Source organism: Trachypithecus francoisi, unplaced genomic scaffold (genome assembly GCF_009764315.1).
Source record: "Trachypithecus francoisi isolate TF-2019V2 unplaced genomic scaffold, Tfra_2.0 Lachesis_group13, whole genome shotgun sequence".
Classification (NCBI taxonomy): Eukaryota; Metazoa; Chordata; class Mammalia; order Primates; family Cercopithecidae; genus Trachypithecus; species Trachypithecus francoisi.
Genome location: NW_022681458.1, coordinates 77293986 through 77315381, shown reverse-complemented (window position 1 = coordinate 77315381; position 21396 = coordinate 77293986). Strand labels below are relative to the sequence as shown.

Below are 21396 nucleotides of genomic sequence, written 5' to 3'. Positions count from 1 at the left end.
TGTTTCCTTGTGCTTCTATATACCAAGACTTAGAAAGGGGGAAGAGTATACTCTATTTGCATATGAGTAACATAACATAAGAAGAAATCCTCATGGATATAATATCAAGTGGTGAAATATCACTCTGCAAGCAAGGTAAGGACCCAACTCAAAAAGAAATAAGGCCAATATTAGTTTTTGTAATCAATGTGATAATATACTCCATATATCACATTCTTAGGTCTAGTATATAGTTTTGATCTGGGTAACAGACTTCAGTAACTCTATGAAAAGAAGGAATAGTTCACAAAGCACATAATCGCAGAAAGTTGACTCTTCCATGACCTGCTTCTTACCTTCCATTGTGTTGGTCAGAATGCTGGCTATGCTCATGGCTCTTTGCCTTCCAGAGGAATCCTCCAGCATCTCCATTGAAATCTGGTAAGAACTTAACCTTCTCTTTCTGACTTCCGTTTCAGTGGTGGTGCCCTGCAAACCAAATACTGATGGCTCAAACCACTCTTTCCAATAAGTAATACAACACCACATAGCATTTCTTTGGTAAATCATGCGACATGCAATTTTTCCAGTTAAGAATTTTCAAGGAATAAAATACTGAATTATTGTTAAGTTATAAACAGTTTTTTCTCTTTTTTTAATAAAAGTTATCACAGGTAGTACTATTTAAGAGGAATTCACCAGTGGATGCAGTTGTATAACACAATTATATTACAGAAATATTTTAATTAACCTGTCACAATTTTCAAGGAAATTTGTTGTAAACATGCTAAAGTCATTTATTATTTTATTTCATTTAGGTGAAAATTATTTTTATCTTCTATCAATGATTAATAATCAGATCAATCCCCCCCAATAAACACTATGATTATATAGTCTCAAGGCTGAATTATTTTCTCTGAGGCTATATTGACTATATTGACATATGTGGGCCAATTTTTTCCATGCACAAACACAGATGTACAATGAAATGTGTGTGCTTTCCTGAAATTTCTTTAATTATTTCTATATCTCTTCCTATTAAAAAACAACTCATTTTAGAGTCATTTTAAAATAGCACTGTAAATGTTGACAGTTGTATGAAACTGCCCATTATCAACAAATTGGTTATAATATTTAATTTTAAGAATATGAATTTTCCAGAATATGAATAGATAATTTTACAATCCTTGGTGATTATGCATCTTACAGATTTGATGGTGAAAATGTCCATTATTTGTCTTGGTAGGTCTACCAAATTTGCAGATATGTTTTTCATAGCAGACTCTAAAAACTGGGCCCTTTTAACCTAAAGCCATGGTCCCTTACAATTAATTCCCATACAACAAAAACTAATGCTCCCGTACAATTCAATAGATTCTCAATATTCTATTGCTTTCCCTTTGATTAATCATGTATTATTTTTACCAATTTTTCATTTTGAGGAAGCAGGACGGTATAGCAGCCTAAACTGTCCAGGCTTTGACTATTGCAAATTGGTGAATAATGTCAGTGGCAGCTAGGTCATCTATTATCACCTCTGGGAGAAGTTGTCCAGTAGGTGACGTTAGAGCTGAAGGTCCACCCACCAAGGAAACCACACCATTGCAATCCACAGTGCTGTGCATCTTCCCATTTGCTGGAAGCCCTGGCACCATCCTGGATGACATACTGGCCTGACTAACGTTACTGTTGCGTCGCTCTCCATGTCTGTGCGGCACAAACAGTGAGTCTCTCCTGCTTTCGCTGTCTTCAAATGTGCTGTGTTCGTCATCAGCAAAGTCATTTTCAGATCCAACATCCTTTGCCCGACCTCTGAAACTGAAAATGCTTGTTTTGCTATTGCGCCTTGGGGAAAACAGGGAGCCACGGATACTCAACAGAGACTGCGGAGAAAGCAAAAAGGAACGGGATGGGGGTGGGGGGAGAACAGAATTATTTGATAAAAATAAAAGTATTAATATTAAAAGATCTATTTTCTTTGGAGTTAGTATAGTCTTGCTCTTAAACATGGATTATCAAATTTATAGAGGACACATATATTTTAATACTTTTATTAAAAAGCAAATTTAAGTAAAAGAGTGTTTTTCTGACTAACAATACTGATTTGCAATTTACTAAGTATGCAACCACTTCATTTAGTCTTCACTTCAGGTGGATTGGGTTATCATAATGCTATAGGTTAGGGACCAGATGCTGAAAAGGCTAAATGATTACTTTTGATGGGAGTGGTGGTTAAACAAATAATAAGTAGCTTCTACTTCTTAATGCTGTAATCTGAAGGGCATGCAACCTGGAGAATAAGTTTTGGCTCAAGTGAGAATGTTGGCTCAAATTTAAAATATTTATTTCAAATGTTGCATTGTAGCCAGTATTTCACTTCAGGATAATTTAAAAAAAAAAAAAAAAAAAACTACTATTTTTCCATTCCCTTCTTTTGAATTCTGAAAGAAAATTAGTTTACTCTTTGTCTGAAATGGTTTGTCTCTACTCACATGGGAATAGAAGTCACAAAACTTACCTACAATGTTGTCTTCCAAATTTGCTAACAGTTTCCCAAATGGCAACCAATGATTCACTTTATTTGAGAGACTACATGTCATAGCAAACACAACAGAGAGGATTCCTAAACTGCTACATAAATTACTCTTCTTGTGTAAAATGTAACACTGGCTTATAAAAGCAAGACATATAACATGACTTCACCAGCGGGTGGTGTAAAAAACAGCATATACTTCTGATTTTACTTTAACTGTATTGAAAAGAAAGAGACAATTCAAAACGTTTTTTATTACAGCTATTCCAAAGTAAGTTAAGCGAACTGTTTCCTAGTACCAGAAAATGAGGATTTAGCTTGAAGTTCCCTCTTGCACATTTTGAAAGGATTTTAAACTAGCAACCCCAAATAATTCTGTGTGTATTCTAGTCTTGCAGATAGTTTTCAAAAACATCTCTATTCAGTCTGCAGAATATTTGTTTTCTCCCCTCATCACGAACAATGGCATTCCTCCTCGCTCTCTCATTCCCTTTCCTACTTCTTTTCACACCCAGGGTAATATACATACATACATATACATATACATATGTCAGCAGCAAACATTCCTGGATATTCTCTTTCTTCTAAGCTTTAGTGTAAAACCAAATAAAATGATTTTAGTGGAAAACACAGAAAAGGCAGACTCTGTCAAACTTATTTTTGGTTCCTCTGCCTAATTAGGTCATGCTGATTTTCATAGGCCCCATTTTTAGCTTTATTTTTATGGCTTTTCCCAGACTGCAAAGCACCAGAATAATCTTTGTAGTCCTCTGTCTCAGTGATATTTTGGAAGGATATTATTCACTAAAAAGTGCTCTGTTCCTTTGGATTTGGTTAGATTCTCCACAGGAACTGTTGGCTGTCCAGCTTATCCATCAGAGGGTGTGTCTATGTGATACTCAATTCCTGTAGCAGATTTGTCTACCGAAGGGCAGACAGTAGGGTGATTTTACAGCAAAGTGGTCAAGAGATTAGATCATGTGAAGACATCAATTCATCCCCTATTAATAAAGAATGCTAATGCTTTTCATTTCCTCAGACTCTATTTAAGTGATCAATATAATAACAGTTATATCCTGAACTCGTGTTTTTATTGTTGTTGTTGTCATTGTTTTGAGGCAGAGTCTCGCTCTGTCACCCAGGCTGAAGTGCAGCGGTGCAATCTCGGCTCACTGCAATCTCCACCTCTCAGGTTCAAGTTATTCTCCTACCTTACCCTCCTGAGTTGTTGGGACTAGAGGTGCCTGCCACCACACCTGGCTAATTTTTGTATTTTTAATAGAGACAGGGTTTCACCGTGATGGTCAAGTTGGCCTCGAACTCCCGACCTCAGGTGATCTGCCTGCCCTGGCCTCCCAAAGCCCTGGGATTAGAGGCATGAGCCACCAGGCCCAGCCCAGAACTAGTGTTTTGAAACATTTGAGTGTATGTGAATCACTCTGAGAGTTAAAAATATATATTTTTAGGTCCCAGATTTTTGGAATATGGATTCAGCAAGTAGCAGGTAGGACTCTGGAATCTGAATTTTCTTGACACATTCCAGATGATTCTAATACAGGGTGGACCTCATCCTACACTCAGAGAAATACTAACTTGGTCTTACATTAATCCCTAGGATGGCTGGTAATCACCTCAATACACCTATGTTCTGAAACTGTCTCTGAAAACTGAAAATCGGTCTACACAATATTGGTTGGGAGTATGTGGTATGTGTGTACATCCATTATGTATCTGGGACATGCCTTTAATTTGGATATTTTTATGTCAGGTATTTTCAAAGGCGTTCCAGATCTCTGAATTTATTCGAAACTTCTATTCACTCTTTGGAATGTACAATAATGGGTGTGAGCGCAGCTTTCAAGGCAACAGAGACGGAAAAAGAAGATAACAGAAATAGCATTCAGAGAAAATAAACCAAAAATAACACACTGGAAGATGCAGCAGAGTGGAGGGAATACCCACAGATGTGGCAACATTTTCTGTAGGGAAAACCAGCTTTAATGTTTTAAGGAGTGAAAGGCCATCTTTCTTTGCCTCAGGCATGTCAAAACATATTTCCCAGGTATCTTTTTCATCTTGTTCCCAGAAGATAAATGTAGACTGTTTCTTAATTTTAGTAACAAAAGGGAAAATAGAAGAAATTAGGTCTATAAGACACAATCATGCAGGTAGGCTTTGGTTTCAAAGTGGGTTGGGAAAAGTCAAGATGGAAAAAGATGCCGGGAATTTTAAGATGTTCTAGTGGGAATAAGGAAAGTGAATATTTGTTGGAAGTACTTAGCATTTTGAGGCTTCATTTTATACTTTTAAATACTTCTTTATTTTGTACTACTAACATATATAATCTGCTTAAAAATAAAATAATGTAATAAACAAAATAACATTTGTAATTTATGTGAATAGAAGACAGGGTACCCACAATTTATGGCCTCTCTGCTTTGACATTTTCAGAAGATATATTTGATTTGAGCAGTATTTACTGTCTATCTTATGTTTCCTGTCCCCACCACCTTCACTGATTCTCTTTCTACCAGATTCCTTTTCTGTTTACAGAATCAGAAACTGTAAACTGTTTATGGTATATTTCTGCTTGTTAGTTGTGTTAATGCTTTTAGCCTGTCTTTACTAGGATATGCAAATTTAAAACTAATAGATTATTTCTTTCACTTTTGAAATTACCTATCTATCCATCTGCCTTCTATTTACAAATATAAAATGAATGACATCTACCATATGTATGTACTGTTTCTGATTTTAGTATTAAAACATTGGCCATCAGCTAACCTCCCTGCTCTTGCCTGTCTGGGGTTTACTCAGGTCTGGCAAACCAAGTCTACCAGTTGCTCCTAAAGCACTCCAGGCATGCTACCATGTCAGGGTTTTGCACTTCGTCTATCATCAGCTTAGAACGCTGTTCCATAAGATAGCCTCTTCCTTTGCCTCCTCCAAATCTTTCCCAAAATGTCTAAATAGTGAGGTCATTGTAAACCACCCTATTTAAAATTTTACTTCCAATTATGGCTCGTGTTCCTTTTTTCTTCCTTACTTTTTTTTCCTTAACATTTGTTACCTTCTAACGCAGTCTATAACTTATTTATGTTGTTTATTGTCTGTCTCCTTGGGGATAAATTTCCATGAGGTCAGTGAATTGAGTCTCTTTTGTTCTTTGAGGTATTGTCAGCATCTTGAATTATGCTTGCCACATAGTTGGTGATCAATGAATATTTATTGATTGGACTGAATGAACTAATCTGCAAACTTTGAGCAAAATGATGAAACAATAAAGGAAATAATACTGCTATCAAACTGCGTACATACATTTGTGAGTAATTGAAACTACTCAAAAGTTTTGTTTCCCTCATTTGAAATTCATTCATTAATTTTAACTTAATAAGAGACTTATTCTTTATCATACAGATTTTCTATATATTGCTTAGTCCCGTAACACTCTTTAATGTAGGTATTCTTACTTTATTTTACAGAAATTTTACAAAGTACAAGTGACTTGACCAAGGTCACAGAATTAGTTTGGAGTTGAGATATGAACACGAAAGTTTGTGTTCACTATAGCATCATTATGCTGTAGTCTCATATACTCTTAATTCTAATAACTCCTAATAGTTTTAAGAATTCCAAAATATCAAGGGTGACTGTTTAAGAAAAAAACATCTGATCTGAGAAACCAAGTTGCCCTCCAGAGCTTCAAGTTAATTCCAAATGTGTTATACTGATTTGATAATACATTTTATATTTGTATTACACAAGATAGTAATATTTGAATTTCTTGATATTGATATTCTCTTAAATAAATGGCTTTTATCTTAAAACTCTTTGTGTATTCATGTCCATTTTCTAATATGAGAATACAAGTTTTAAGTTATTGATATAGTCTACTTTTTTCTTTAAAAATATTTGTTTACATATTAAACATAGATTATAAAACATTCACTGAGAACTTGCATATTACCTTTTCTCCCAACCAAAAGTAAATACTATGTTGAATTTTGTGTTTATTACTTCTGTTTTTTTAGAAATTTCTTTCTTTATGAAAAATATATCATACCTCTTGGTTGATTTGCAGTTTTTGATTAAATTAATCTTATATATTATCTCTCGAAGCATTATTTTCAGGGTATAATTCTGATTCCAGATTGTTATGATTAGAAGCATTTGCAGTTCATAGCACATGAAATTTTAATGGTACCAAATAGTGTTCAAAGCCATAATTGTACTTATCACAGATTTTATAACTAATTATTCTTTACATGAGACATATGTAAACAATACATTAACTTACTAATCCATAAAACTTACTAAACAACAAATAATTGAAACTAATTTTTACTCTTTTACTTAAAACTGTGCTGAAGAACTAGGTAGTTGGCATTAAATCAGAGCACAAAATAGACTACCTTTGATGCTATTCTCTTCAAGAACATTTAGGTCATAATTTCATTCTAATGTACCATGGTATGACCCTATGCAAGCAAAGTGGAGACTCACCATAGTCCAGTTCTCATATCAAAGGATAAAGATAAAACCCAAAGAACATTTCTTTTCAAAATTTATGTGTGTGTTACAATCACAACTTTGGATACCAAAGGCAGAAACTCATTCTCAAAGAAAATAAGTTTATCTGGGGTCTCAAAGTGGAAAATGTAAACAAGAGATTCCCAAACTCTCACTGAAAAGTCTGTTAGCGTAGGTTGTGTGTGTATATACACACACATATATATATACACACACACATACAGGTTGATATATATAGGTTATATCTATATATATTATATATATGATATCAATATATCTATATATATCAGTCTCGAAATGGTGAACATTTTATGAACGGTTTAATAAAAATCCCTTTGAAGACAGTCTATGATAAGAATTTAAATAACTATATTAAATGTTAGTTCCCCATCCCTCACTGAAGTCAGATAGCACAAAAGTGTACTAAAACAAAATGCAACAACTAAAAAGCAATAGCAATGACAAAGAAACCAGAGCACTTAGTCGAAAATCATACCTGATGAGGGGAGCAGAATTTCTTGTCACTGGTCAGTCTGTTTCCATCCATGGAGAAAAGGAAGCTGCTTCTTTTGACACTGTCTTCAGATTCGGATTTAGGAAAGCTGTCTCTCTCTCCTTTATTGTTTCCTTCACGGTGCTCCCTCTGTCTTCTTTTCTTCCTTCGGTTCCTCCATTCTTTAGCACTTTTGGAGCTTAACTTTGATGCTTCTGAAGAACTTTCCAACAACTCGCCTAACCCACCTATTCCACTGAAATCTCTTGAAGCAGCGGATGCTGCCGCAACTGCCTGTCGTAAAACAAAGTCAGGCACTGTTTAGAACACAGAGCTTTGAAAACAGTGGAGTATGGTTAAAATATTGCCAATTAAGACTCATTAACTATAAGCGAAAAGTCTGTTCTTCTAGTCCCTTTATTTTGTCTCACCACAAAAGTTTACTTAACAACAACCCTTACATTTTAAATCATATAAAGCAATATGCTAGTGTATGTATTAAAGCAAGAAAAATATGGTTTTGCCTATCTTCTGGATTGTCTTTTTTTGGGGGCGGAGGGGACAACTGTTCTCTCCATAGTATCTTCTATACTTTAAAAAGCAAATGTTTTCTTAGTGGTGGTTGCTCATTTAACTACTATTCTGATTCCATCTGTAAAATGTTTCCTCCTGTGTGCACTTGTGAGCAACTGAGTAGTAATTTTTTTCCCTCTAAATCCAGTACAAAAGACTGTTTCTTTTCTTTTTTGTGAATGCAAAACATTTAAAGTGCGTACTATTTTACCTCCAGATGGAAGTAGGGGAATGTATTAGCTAGTTTATCCTCTTCCTTCATTTGAATTACATTTAGGACTGTAGTTCACATCTCTGTGGTCATATTACTGCCAGAAAATTTATTATGTATCACTTTAAGCATTTTAAATGTTCATAAATCATTTAATATTATAAATAATAACAAATGATTAACATAGCAACACATAAATTCATTCAAAGGGTTATGAGAACTGCTTCAAATATTTTCTTTCCATATTGCAGCACTAAGTATTCTTAAGCACTTTGAATTTCTATACCTACTAATGAAACACAGTCAGCTCTGAGGTGAAACATGGAAAATAGTATTTTTAGACTGGACATGATCTAACAGTGACATACAGAGGATATGAAACAATATGGTGAGCATCAAAGCTGAGTTCTCATTAAGCATATAACTATTTGAAAATGTAACCACAGAAGTGGAAATGATTAAATTATGACAATATCAGTTAAACTTTTTACATATGTCATCACTAAATACAAACAACTCTAACTTATCTACTATACTGTTTATCTTTCCCACCAACTATAGGCTGGATAGAAATTGTATCACTGTATGCTCAGCGACTGGTATGTCACCTGACATAAATAGGGCTCGGTAAATAATTGGTGAATAAAGATCTAAAAATGTATTTTGCTATCAATTTTCTCAGACACTGGGGTGGGGGTGGGGGAAGAACAAGACATACTTAGCCTTGACTTTTCAAGACATCATAAAAGACTGGCATAACAGTCTGTATAACAACATATTTTAGGAAGAAATGGAGATAAAACCTATTTATAATACTGTGACATCACTTTGTGCTTTATGTTTCATCTTTCTTAAAAAGAAGCAAACCCTGCTAAGTAGTTTTCAGTTTTAAACTTTATGTTAACTAAAATTTAAAAAAAGATTTTAAATCTAAAATTACTATGCTGCAAATTCTCTAGGATTACAATGATCTCAGGGAGGGAAACTTAGTACTAAACATGATTTTAAATTTATGTGTTTGACCAAGCAACACACAAAATGTAACAGATATTTATTTATATTAAGCACTATATTCATAATGGAAACTCAGATATAAGACTTGATATAAGATAATGCCCAGCATTTAAATGAAACACTAATTCAGAATTTAGATATTTATAAAATTTTATATAGTCACATAGCCAGATTTTTAATCAAATTATTGATCAGTATCACTTTTAATATAATTCATGACATAAAATGAGAAATATTAAGTACATTTTATAACTCTGAGTATATACACAAAATAAAGTAAAAAATCTGTAGCAAGTTAAATATAGTTACATAGTGATTGATACATATGATGTACATAATATACACCATTTGTTGAAACAGTGAATATATATATACACACATACCCCTTCTTATCCAAATAAAGTCCTTAATTCTCTTTTCCATTTTATATAGACACAAACACACAACACGCAGTGTTAATCATTTATTGACTTGTTTGTCCCTGGAAACAAAGGAAGTGGTGGTCATAGTTCCTCACTATAATCCTAAAGCTTACGTTCATTTAAATCACTTCCATATATATATATATATATATATATATATTTTTTTTTTTTTTTTTTTTTTTTTAGATGGGGTCTCACTCTGTTGCCCAGGCTGAAGTGCAATGGCGTGATCTTGGCTCACTGCAACCTCCATCTCTCGGGTTCAAGCAATTCTCCTGCCACGGCCTCCTGAACAGCTAGGATTACAGGCATGAGCCACCATGCCTGGCTAATTTTTGTATTTTTAGTGGAGACAGGGTTTCACCATGTTGGCCAGGCTGATCTCAAACTCCTGGCCTCAAGTGACCCACCCACCTCAGCCTCCCAAAGTGCTGGGATTACAGGTGTGAGCCACCGCACCTGGCCCCAAACTTTGTTTTGCATAAGATGTTATTTCCCTATCTATTCTGGGTAACAGTTCAAATAATTCAAAACCAAAACAGATTTCTAAGGCAACAAAGGTAACCTCTGACACATTTTCTGTGTCACTCATCAACTCAAATTTGTCACTTGTTCCACTTCCAGTGATTTGCCAATTCCCTCAAAGGCAGATGTTTCCTGTCATCTCTCATTTCTGTGTACCTGTTTATACCCAACTCTGTGATTCTACCAATGTCCTGCGTATTAGAATAATAGTGTTACTTTCACAGCCAACTTACTGAATTCCTCTTTTAACAAATAAGAAATTTCACTTAGTATTTACTCAGGAAATAACATTGTCTTATAACATTTTTGTGTGATACAAAATAGGCTCTGTAACTCACTGTATCTGTGTGTCCATAAAAATATAACCACATAACTAATATACTTCATTCATTTTACACATGTAATCCAGTTAAAATCCCATTCAAAGCTACAAGACATTATACCTATTTCTGTTCTACCCCAATTATATTAGATTTCTTAAGAGCTACTATTTTGAATTTTGTTCTAGAGCTTACTCCCAAATTTTTTCCTATATATAGACTGCTATGGGATATACTAAGCTGGGCAACATTAGGCACTTAAATATCACAATTTAAATGCCAAACACAATTAGAATGATCTAGGACAAAACATTGATTTCTTTGCAGGGTTTGTGTTTCTCCACGTTATTTTCTCATGCCTACACAATGACTAGCCCTAGGTGCCCCTCAACCAATAATAAGGAAAGATGGAAGTGATGCTAGCCTTCATGAAGTCATTGGCTAGATAGTAAGTTTTGAAGACTCATAGGTGGTTAGTGAGACTTAAGCTACACTGCAGCATAAATGATCTCATAGGTGCACTAATTCTCTCTCTTTGCCTACAATTTCCTCCTGGATTCAACATTGATAATTTACTGGTCATCATTACCTGTGTTGTCAATAAGGAACTAAAATGGATTTGGCACTGTGCTACTCCAATCAGTACTATACTTTACCTTGGATAAATTTAAATTTTGTATGTATGAAGCTAAAGCTGAATCAAATTGTGATGTTTTTGTCACTAAAATTCAGTAACTGACTACTAGGTTAATAGAACTGATGTTTTTTAGCCGAACTCATCATAATCATAGGTTCTTTAAACTTCTACCAGACATAGCGCATGTTTATTTCTAAGTTCAAAAAGACTATACTCTTTTAATTGATGCCATATTTTACCCTAAAATGGCTGCATTTTGAAATAACTCATTTCCGTACTGTATTATCTGTGTAGCATTTTCAAGCACATTAATTTGTCTGCTTTTATTAATGATAATAGAAAAACTCAGTGCTTTAAAATACAATCATATGCAATTTATGATTATTATTTCCTATAACATATATTTAAAATCGTGAAATAAAGTATTTGCCCTGTAAATAGCTATTTTATTTTATTATCTTATAAATGTGTTTTATTTATAGCGATATAGAATAAAACTCTTCAATAATTCAAATGTAGAACTTTCTGGCAAGCATGAGATATATTTTTAAATATTTTCAAGTTTCACCAAATTTGTTTAGAGTTTTCTGTATAAAATCAATAAGGTATATCCACATTCCTACTTTGTACCCAATGGTAAGACGAAAGTGGCCAAGCCAGCATGTTCACCCAAAGCTAAGTTTATGGTTGAGCTCAGTAATTCACTAAGCAATTCATTGCTGTATCTCCATTTCACCAAAAAAATGCCTTGAGAAAGGACCTAATGCTATTTGTTGTGCATCTTCAAAGTAACTCAAAATTGTTAAAAACTTAAATTTTGAATATACCAATTTCTAGTATATACTGTCATCCAAAGAACACTTCAAATATGTGGAGCCATTCATCTGAGAAAAAAAAAAATCCTCAAAAAAGCCAGTGCATAAAAACAAAATTGGATTTCTGCTTCTGGCCAAAATGGAGTAACAGAGACGAGATTTACTCTCTTCTGAAGCAACCAATAAAACAGACAAAATACATGTTACAGTGGTTTTGAAGACACCGGACATCAGATCAGAATGTTTTAAGATATTGGAAAACGGAAAAGCAAGAAAGCCAGCTCTATGCTTTTCTTAGCTTATGGTCTGGAACTTCCAGACTATGATGTAGAGAGGAAGTATCTCTGCAGACTCCATGAATGGATGAGATGAAGCTGAATCTAGGAAAATCAGGGTGGCTATATAGTTCACAGAACAGGGTACAACAGGGGCGACAGTTGAGCAGAGAGAGAACTCTAGGGATCTCAGGTTCCCCTTGAGTACTGAGAAGATTATTCACCAAGCATGTGTCTTAGAAAACTACCTGAGGCTGAGGATTAGAGGGAACACCACCCAGCAATCACACTGTGCCAGAACCGTGTCTGTTCCTATACTGGCAAACACTTCGTTTTAAATGGGCGTTGGGTAGTGTATTAGGAAGAGTCTTGATTCACTAGTGAGGAATAATTAGTCTGAGAATAAATGGTATTCTGGTCCTGTCTATTTTCAAAGGTTTAAAGATACAAAAGGATCAAACTGTGCATAAACGACGTAACTATATCCCAGATTGACAGTGTCTGGAATTCAATTGAAGATTGTCAGAAACATAAAACTGCAGAAATATATGACCCATAATAAAGAGAAAAATTAATCAAAACTGACCAAGAACTGACACAGATGTTCAAATTAGCAGACAGGAAACTTCAATAGTTGTTGTAGCTGTATTGTGTATGCTCACAATATTAATTAGAGATGTATGAAATATAAAAAAGACCCAGATCAAGCTTGTAGAGATGAAAACTACAGTGTTTCAGATGACAAATATACTGGATAAAATTAGCGGCAGATTAAATGTGCAAAAGAAAAGATAATTGACTTGAAGACAACGATAGAAATCATTAAAATTGCAAATGACAAATGGAGTCTAAAACTCATAGAGAACTACAAAGGACATAAAACAGCCAAAAAACAGCTTTAAAAAAAAAAGAACAAAAAGTTGGGGACCTACACTATCTTATTTCAAGACTCATCATAAAAGGTACAGTAATTAAGAGAGTGTGGTGTTCGTATAAAAATGACAAATAACTGAACAGAATAGAATTCAGAAATAGACACACTCACCTATGGACAACTAATAATTGACAGAAGTTCAAAGGCAATGCAGTGGAGAATGAATGTTTTGTTTATATGCAGTTGGAATAATCAGATACTCATATTTTTTAAAAAGTCAGTCTCAACATATCACCCATATGTTATACAAAAGTTAATTTAAAATGGGTTATTGACCTAAATTTAAAGCATAAAACTAACTTTAGAAGAAAACTTAGAAGAAAATACTTGTGGTGTTGACTTGGCAAAAGTTTCTTCCATCCAAAAGAATGATTTAAACAAAAAAGCTAAGAAATAGTACACTGGATAAACTGCACTTTAAATATTTGAGAAGCATATATGTGAAAGGACTTATATCCCAAAGAGTCAAAGAACACTGAAAACTCAATAATACAAAATCAAACAACCTAACTAAAAAAAGGAGGGGATTAAAGATTTGAACAACCGCTTCATAAAAGAAGCTATACGGATGGAAAATAAGAACAGAAAAAGATGCTTATCATTAGTAATTAGGAAAATGAAAATCAAAACAGCAATGACATACTTATTAGAATGGCTAAAATTACAAAGACTGGCCATAGCAAATGTTGGCAAAAATATTGAGAAATTATAATTCTAACTGGCATGAATAGGGTTTTTACTATATCTTTGCAAGAGTCTTCACCTTTCAGTATATGGATATTTTTCTGTCTTTTAAGGCAGTACTGTGTTTCCATCTCTTCTCCTCAACACATTAATACCCCATTCACTATACCCCTAGCTCACACAGACTTTAATATTGATAAAAATCTCAAGTTGGCATCTAATTTTAGACACCTTCCTGATATCCTGATGTGGGCTATAGCAAACACCTTTTAAAATTTTTTTGTTACAGAAATCCCAAAGAATTGTTAAGCATAGGTATATATAAAGTTTTCTTGTCAACCTTTAAAATCAATTAACTTCAGAACAAAATCTCAAATATCATAATTAGGGGTGAATCACTAATTATTGGAAATATCAGTTTTACTTCTTTTCTAAATTAAATAAAAAATTAAATTCCCCTCTTAGGTTCCATGAGACAATTCCATAGTAAACCTTATCCCTAATGTATTTTCTACCCATTGGCTGATTTCTTTATATACAGTGTCTAAAAAGTTTATTCAACTTTAACTTCATAAACAAGTCCATATGTGAATATTTTTCTTTTTCTAATGACAACACCTGTATATGAAATGAAAAGGCAGTACAAATCTACCCTCTATAGTATAACACTATTTCTACTTAGAAACTAATAATAATAATGATAAATCTTTGCTTTTATCACTCAGTACCTGAGCTTCTTCCTGTTGCTTTTTAAGCTGTTCGAGCATCTGCTGAAATTCAGCCTCTTTTTGTTCTGCTTCTTCCAGTGTGGCCTGATTCTGTTCCTCATAGGCCATGGCCACCACAGCCAGGATCAAATTCACCAAATAAAATGAGCCCAAGAAAATGACCAGGACAAAAAATATCATGTATGTTTTCCCAGCAGCACGTAATGTCTAGGAGAAATGGGGGATAATTCCATCAGTATTTTAGTATAATGTCCCCAAATAAATATCTGGTTACCACAGTTAGATAGTCAGCACACTAATTCTCTTTTTAGTATCCAGTTTCTTTTCACCAAGAGTTTTTTGGTATTGATATGCTCAACACACAAAATTAAGAATCAGATTATTTGAGGCTTGACTGCAGTCTCGTTTGATATAAATACATTTTAAATTCATATATAGTGGATATATATGTGAACCCCACTATAATGCTTTTATTAGAGTTCATATGCAGAGCAATAATATGACAAGTGAGAGCACTGAACCTTTAAATCCTTTCACTGGGATTTCATTTGCACTGCAGTCTATTCTCCATATCATTAATAGATGACTTTTGCTTCCCTCCTCTTCCAGTCCCAGTTAATAGCTAGAGCTTTCATTTGAAATTTTCACATCAACATCATTGATTTTTAAAATATTTTAACGTGTTATTTATATACCTACAACTGGATTATCAATTCCTCAGAGTCATGAACATCATTTGCATCCCCATAGTTCCTAGCAGAATGCCTTTCACATGAAAAAAGTTCTCAGTGTACATATATAGGTACTGACTCAATGAGCAATTAGGATTCTTGGCACACTTGCTTTATACTGGACCCTTCTCTGTATTCCAGAGTGTTGTAAGCAGGTCCCTTTCCTTTCCCTTTCCCTTTCCTTTCCCTTTCCCTTTCCTTTTCTTTTTTTGAGATCGGGTCTTACTCTGTCATCCAGGCTGGAGTGCAGTGATATGATCTTGACTCATTGCAACATCCACCTCCTGGGCTTGGGTGATCCTCCCACCTCAGCCTCCCATGTCGCTGGGACTACAGGTGCGCACTACCATGCCGGGCTAATTTTTGTATTTTGGTAGAGATGGGGTTTTGCCATGTTGTTCAGGCTGGTCTCAAATTCCTGGACTCAAGTGATCCATCTGCCTCTACTTCCCAAAGTGCTGGGATTACAGGCATGAGCCACCACACCCAGCCTATGCTTTTCATTTCATATATGTCTATAAAAGTAAATGTTATGCATGCTCATTTGGACCTTACCAACTGGTAAAGATTCTCCCAGTAGTCTTGAGTCATAAGTCGAAATAGAGACAGGAAAGCCCAGCTAAAGGTGTCAAAGCTTGTGTAGCCATAGTTGGGGTTTCGACCAGCCTTCACGCAGATATATCCTTCTGGACACTGGCTATAAGAGAGATAAACGGAGGTAGGGTCAGTATAGAAATTACAGCAATTTCAATTGATTGACTTATAGGAATTTTCAAAACTGAAAGTTGCTATCTGTGACGAATTATCTTGCTTTCATTTCCAGAACACTTTAGGTGATTGCTCACCATGAAATTTACCAGATGACATTCACTAGGAAGACCAATAGAAAATTTAGATGCAAAGAAATATTTACAGACATTTAGAATGGCAGAGAGCTAGCAACCACACACTTTTGGCTCTGACATCACCATATTTCTACTCTTTACAAAGTGGCAAGAAATAATAGTTAAAAATTAAAAGCCAGAAAAAAGCCAAAGAGTGGCGAATCAATTAACCATTTCAATAGCTGGTTTTATAGAATTTTCTAAAATACAGTTAATATTTATAACAATTTTGTATTTACAGAAAAAGTACGAAGATAGTACAGGCCTTATACATTCCATGCCATTTTCAGTATTGATATATTGTTATTATTTAATTGAGACGGGATCTTGCTATGCTGCCCAGGCCCAGGCTGGTCTCAAACTTCTGGGCTCAAGCAGTCTCCCACATTGGCCTCCTGAAGTACTGGGATTAGAGGTGGGAGCCACTGCATTCAGCCTTAATACATTATTGTTACCTAAAGTTACTATTTTATTCAGATTTCCTCAGTTTTTTTCTTTTCTTTTCTTTTTCTTTTCTTTTTTTTTTTTTTTTTTTTTTGAGATGGAATCTCGCTCTGTCACCCAGGCTGGAGTGTAGGAGCGTGATCTCGGCTCACTGCAAGCTCCGCCTCCTGGGTTCACGCCACTCTCCTGCCTCAGCCTCCTCAGGAGCTGGGACTACAGGCACCCGCCACCATGCCAGGCTAATTTTTGCATTTTTAGTAGAGACGGGGTTTCACAGTGTTAGCCAGGATGGTCTCAATCTCCTGACCTCATGATCCACCCGCCTTGGCCTCCCAAAGTGCTGGGATTACAGGCATGAGTCACTGCGCCCAACCCTCAGTTTTTTTCTGAATGTCCTTTTTTTGTTCCAGGATCCCATTCAGGATACACATTCCATTTAGCAGTTATGTCTTTTTAGGCTCCTCTTGGCTGTGACAATCTCTCAGACTTCCCTTGTTTTTGATGACCACAACAGTTTTGAGGATTACTAGTCAGATATTTTGTAGAATGCCCTTCAACTGGGATTTGTCTAATGTTTGTCTCATGATTATATTTAGGTTATGGATTTGTGGGTGGAAGACTACAGAGGTAAAACGTCACTATCATCACATCACATCATGCCAAGGGTACATACTTATCACTATGACTTATCACTGTTGATGTTAACTTTCACCACTCATATTGAGGTAGTGTTTTCTTCCTTTTCCATATGTACTCTTTGAAATAAAGTCACTGTGTACAGACCACATTTAAGGAACCTTCAGTATATACTTAAGTATATCTTAAGTATATACAAAAATTATTTGAAATTATTCTGCACAGGATATTTGTCCATTATTCATAATTTGTTTGATTATTCAATCATTTCAATTAACATGTAGTCATGGAGATTCGTTTTATATTTTGGATTAAACTCAATGATATTTCATTTATTTTCTTGTTCAAATTGCTTCATCTTTGGCCATTGGAAGCTCTTTCAGTTAACATCTGTAACAGTTTGACATACCCCATGGTTGTGGGTTGCATTGTTTGTTTATTTTTTAACACTTTCTTACTTTCAAGCACTATCAGATGCTCCAGGCTGATCTTTTATAATTTCTTCCCCAGTGCTAGAATCAATCATTTCTCCAAGGAGTGCTAGTTCTTTTTATTGGAAAATGGTATTAGAAACCAAGATCTGGGTGCTAGTTGTGTTTGTTGCTACTGGGGAGTCATTGCTTCTAGGCCGTCTCAGCTGACAGAACAAGGAGACATAGATGTTTATAATTGCTCAGTACTGGTACACATGCACAGTGATTTCAGGATTGTTAATCTATACTACCATTGGAAACAACTTTATCAACTAGAGTATTGTTCCTTTTACCTTCAGTCTTACAAACCTCACTGATTTCCAAAGTTACTTAGGTTAGCATGTTATTACCCCACCACCTTCAGTGAGGTTGTTTCATATTTTGCAATACATTTATATGTTTTTGTCACATACTCTATTTCTTCCTGGGATCCCCAAACCTCACAAAAGATTTCTTTTAATTTGTGTACATTAAGATTCACTCTTTGTGTTATAAAGGTCTATGAGTTTTAACAAATGCATTATGTTTCATATTCACCACTATAGAATCTTAGCGAAAAGGTTCTCACCCTAAAAAAAATCCTCTTTGCTTTGCCTAGATAATCCCTCACCATGAACCCCTGGCAAGCACTATTTTCTTATCATCTCTATTGTTTTGTGTTTTCTAGAATGTCAGATAATTGAAATCATACAGTATGTAGCTTTTTCAGGTTGGCTTTTTCTCACTTAGAAATATGCATTTAACACTCATTAATACCTGTTTGTATCTTGATAGCTCATTTCTTTTCAATCACTAAATAATATTTTATTGTATGGGCATAACAATTTATTTATCTATACAACTCTTGAAGGACATCTTGGTTGCTTCTGGTTTGGGGTCATTATGAATACAGCTGCTATAAATATTCACATGCAGGTTTTTTGTGAAGACATATGTTTTCAAATTGGTCAGCTAAATACCTAGCAGTGCAGCTGTTGGATCATATGGTAAGACTATGTTTATTTTGTAAGAAACTGCCAAACTCTCTTCCAAGGCGGTTGTCTAGTTTTGCATTCCCATCTGCAATAAGCAAGAGTTCCTGTTATTCTGCATCCTCATCAGATGTTGGTATTGCCAAATACATTTTTCAGTTATTCTAACAGATGTTAGAATAACTGATTTTTGTTTTAGTTTGCAGTATTCTCTAATGACATTTTTGTTTTAGTTTGCAATATTCTCTAATGACAAATAATGTTGAGCGCCTTTTTACCTCCTTAATAGCCACCTGTACTATATACTCGTGTAGGGTATCTGTTCAGAACTTTTGCCAGTTTTAAATTGGGTCATTTGTTTTCTTATTGTTGAGTTTTAAGAGTTCTTTAGATATTCTGGACACTGGTTCATTGTTTTGTTTAGTTTAGTTTTGTTTAGTTTTGTTTTGAGACAGGGTACAATTCTGTTGCCTAGGCTCTAGTGCAGTGGTCTGATCACGGCTCACTGCAGCCTCGACCTCCCAGGCTCAAGTAATCCTTCTGCCTCAGCCTCCTGAGTAGCTGGTACCACAGGTACACTACACCATGCCTGGCTAATTTTTTTATTTTTTGTAGAAACAGTGTCTCCCTATGCTTCCCAGGCCAGTCTCAAACTCTTGGGCTCAAATGATCTTCCCCCTCAGCTTCCCAAAGTGCTGAATTACAGGCGTGAGCTACTGCACCTGGTCCCAGTCATTTTTTTTTTATATTAGATATGTGCTTTGCAAATATTGTCTCCCAGTTGGTGGTTTGTCTTTTCATTCTCTTACGAATGTCTTTGTAGAACAGAGGCTTTTACTTTTAATAAAATACAAATCATTTATTTCTTTAATGGAATGTGCCACTTAAATACAAAATGATTTTGTATTTAAAACTCATCACCAATGGCCAGGCGCAGTGGCTCATGCCTATAATCCCAGCACTTCGGGAGGCCGAGGCAGGTGAATCATTTGAGATCAGGCTCCCACTGATTCTACATTATGGTGAGTCGTACAATTATTTCATTATATATTACAATATACTAATAATAGAAATAAAGTACACAATAAATGTAACGTGCTTGGAATCGTCCTGAAATCGTTCCCCACCACCACCCTTGGTCCGTGGAAAAATTGTCTTCCACAAAATAGTCGCTGGTGCCAAAAAGGCTGGGGACTGCTGATGTGAATTACTTAAGCCATAATAGGTATTCATTAAAGGGAATCGATTATTATGGTTTAATAGGAATAAAGTATACACTAACCAAATTTATCCAAAATTTTATCTGGGCTTTTATGTTAATCATCATCATAATAAATGATAGTCAATAGGCAAGAAATTCTTTTTTTAGAGAGAGAGAGTGTGTCTGTTATTTTTTTTTATTTATTAAAAAATTTTTTTTGAGATAGGGTCTCACTTTGTCATCCAGGCTGGAGTGCAGTGGTGCTATCTCAGCTCACTGCAAGCTCCATCTTTCACGTTTAAGAGATTATTTTGCCTCATCCTCCAGAGTAACTGAGATTACAGGTGTGCACCACCACACCCAGCTAATTTTTGTGTTTTGTAGGAGAGACAAGGTTTTGCCATGTTGGCCAGGCTGGTCTAGATCTTCTGGCCTCAAGTAATCCCCCTGCCTCTGCCTTGCAAAGTGCTGGGATTACAGGTGTGAGCCACCGCTCCCGGCCGTTTTTCAGAGACAGCCTGTCACCTAGGCTGGAGTGCAGTGGTGTGATCATAGCTCACAGTGGCTTGGAATTCCTGGGCTCAAGCAACCCTCCTACTTTAGCCCCCTGAGAAGTTAGGATTACACGTGTGCATGACAATCCCTGGCTAGGTTTTTCTTTTCTTCTTCTTTTCTTTTCTTTCTTTCTTTCTTTTTTTTTTTTTTTGTAGAGGTAGGGTCTTGCTTTTTTGCTTAGGCTGGTACATACAATAAAGTCTTACAACTGGCTATGTGCTAGTTCAAATACTTTATGTGTATTGTGTAATTAATCATCACAACTGTTAAAGGGACAGAATATTACTCTCTCCATTTTAACAATGAGTAACTAAGGTACAGAGTGCTTAGGACACTTTTCCAAAGTCAAAGAGCTTACAAATGGTGGAGTTAGGATTTGAACCCAGGTATACATGAAGTGTAGAACCTATGCTCTTACTCACTACATTCACATAATAAAGGTTAGGAAAACCGCCAAGAAAAAAATATTCCCCAAAGCTCTATTTATATGACTTGTATATATTTTCATTAACTCTCTTAGATTTTTATGGCTTCACTAGTTTCCCTTTTTAAAGGATGACTCAAAATATATTTAAGTTCCATGTCCTAAGAGTCACTTACTATTGCCATCTCTCGGCTCTTAAAAAATTCCCTATTTTGATTTAAAATTAACTTACAATACTCTTAGGAAAATATTTAAGGGTTAGAGACTAAGAGCATGACTAAGATATTACAGCATCTCTTATTGCAAAATGTAGCCTAGAATAACTATTCATTATGTAGACTCAAACTTGGACATGCCTTTGGCACACATGCACCCTTGGCTTCTTCGTATACAGAAATTCATGC

At 35.1% G+C, this 21396-nt stretch overlaps 1 protein-coding gene across 1 annotated transcript in view; it reads right to left on the bottom strand.

Annotated features, from left to right (window-relative positions):
* SCN3A (sodium voltage-gated channel alpha subunit 3) overlaps nucleotides 1-21396 on the bottom strand; it is a 115949-nt gene that overhangs the window by 50720 nt on the left and 43833 nt on the right. The window contains exons 10-14 of the mRNA XM_033231269.1: nucleotides 15960-16101; nucleotides 14674-14880; nucleotides 7539-7829; nucleotides 1515-1862; nucleotides 336-468 (exon numbers count right to left, since the gene is read on the bottom strand). Of these exons, the coding sequence (XP_033087160.1) occupies nucleotides 336-468; nucleotides 1515-1862; nucleotides 7539-7829; nucleotides 14674-14880; nucleotides 15960-16101 (1121 nt within the window). The remainder of the gene's footprint in view (nucleotides 1-335; nucleotides 469-1514; nucleotides 1863-7538; nucleotides 7830-14673; nucleotides 14881-15959; nucleotides 16102-21396) is intronic.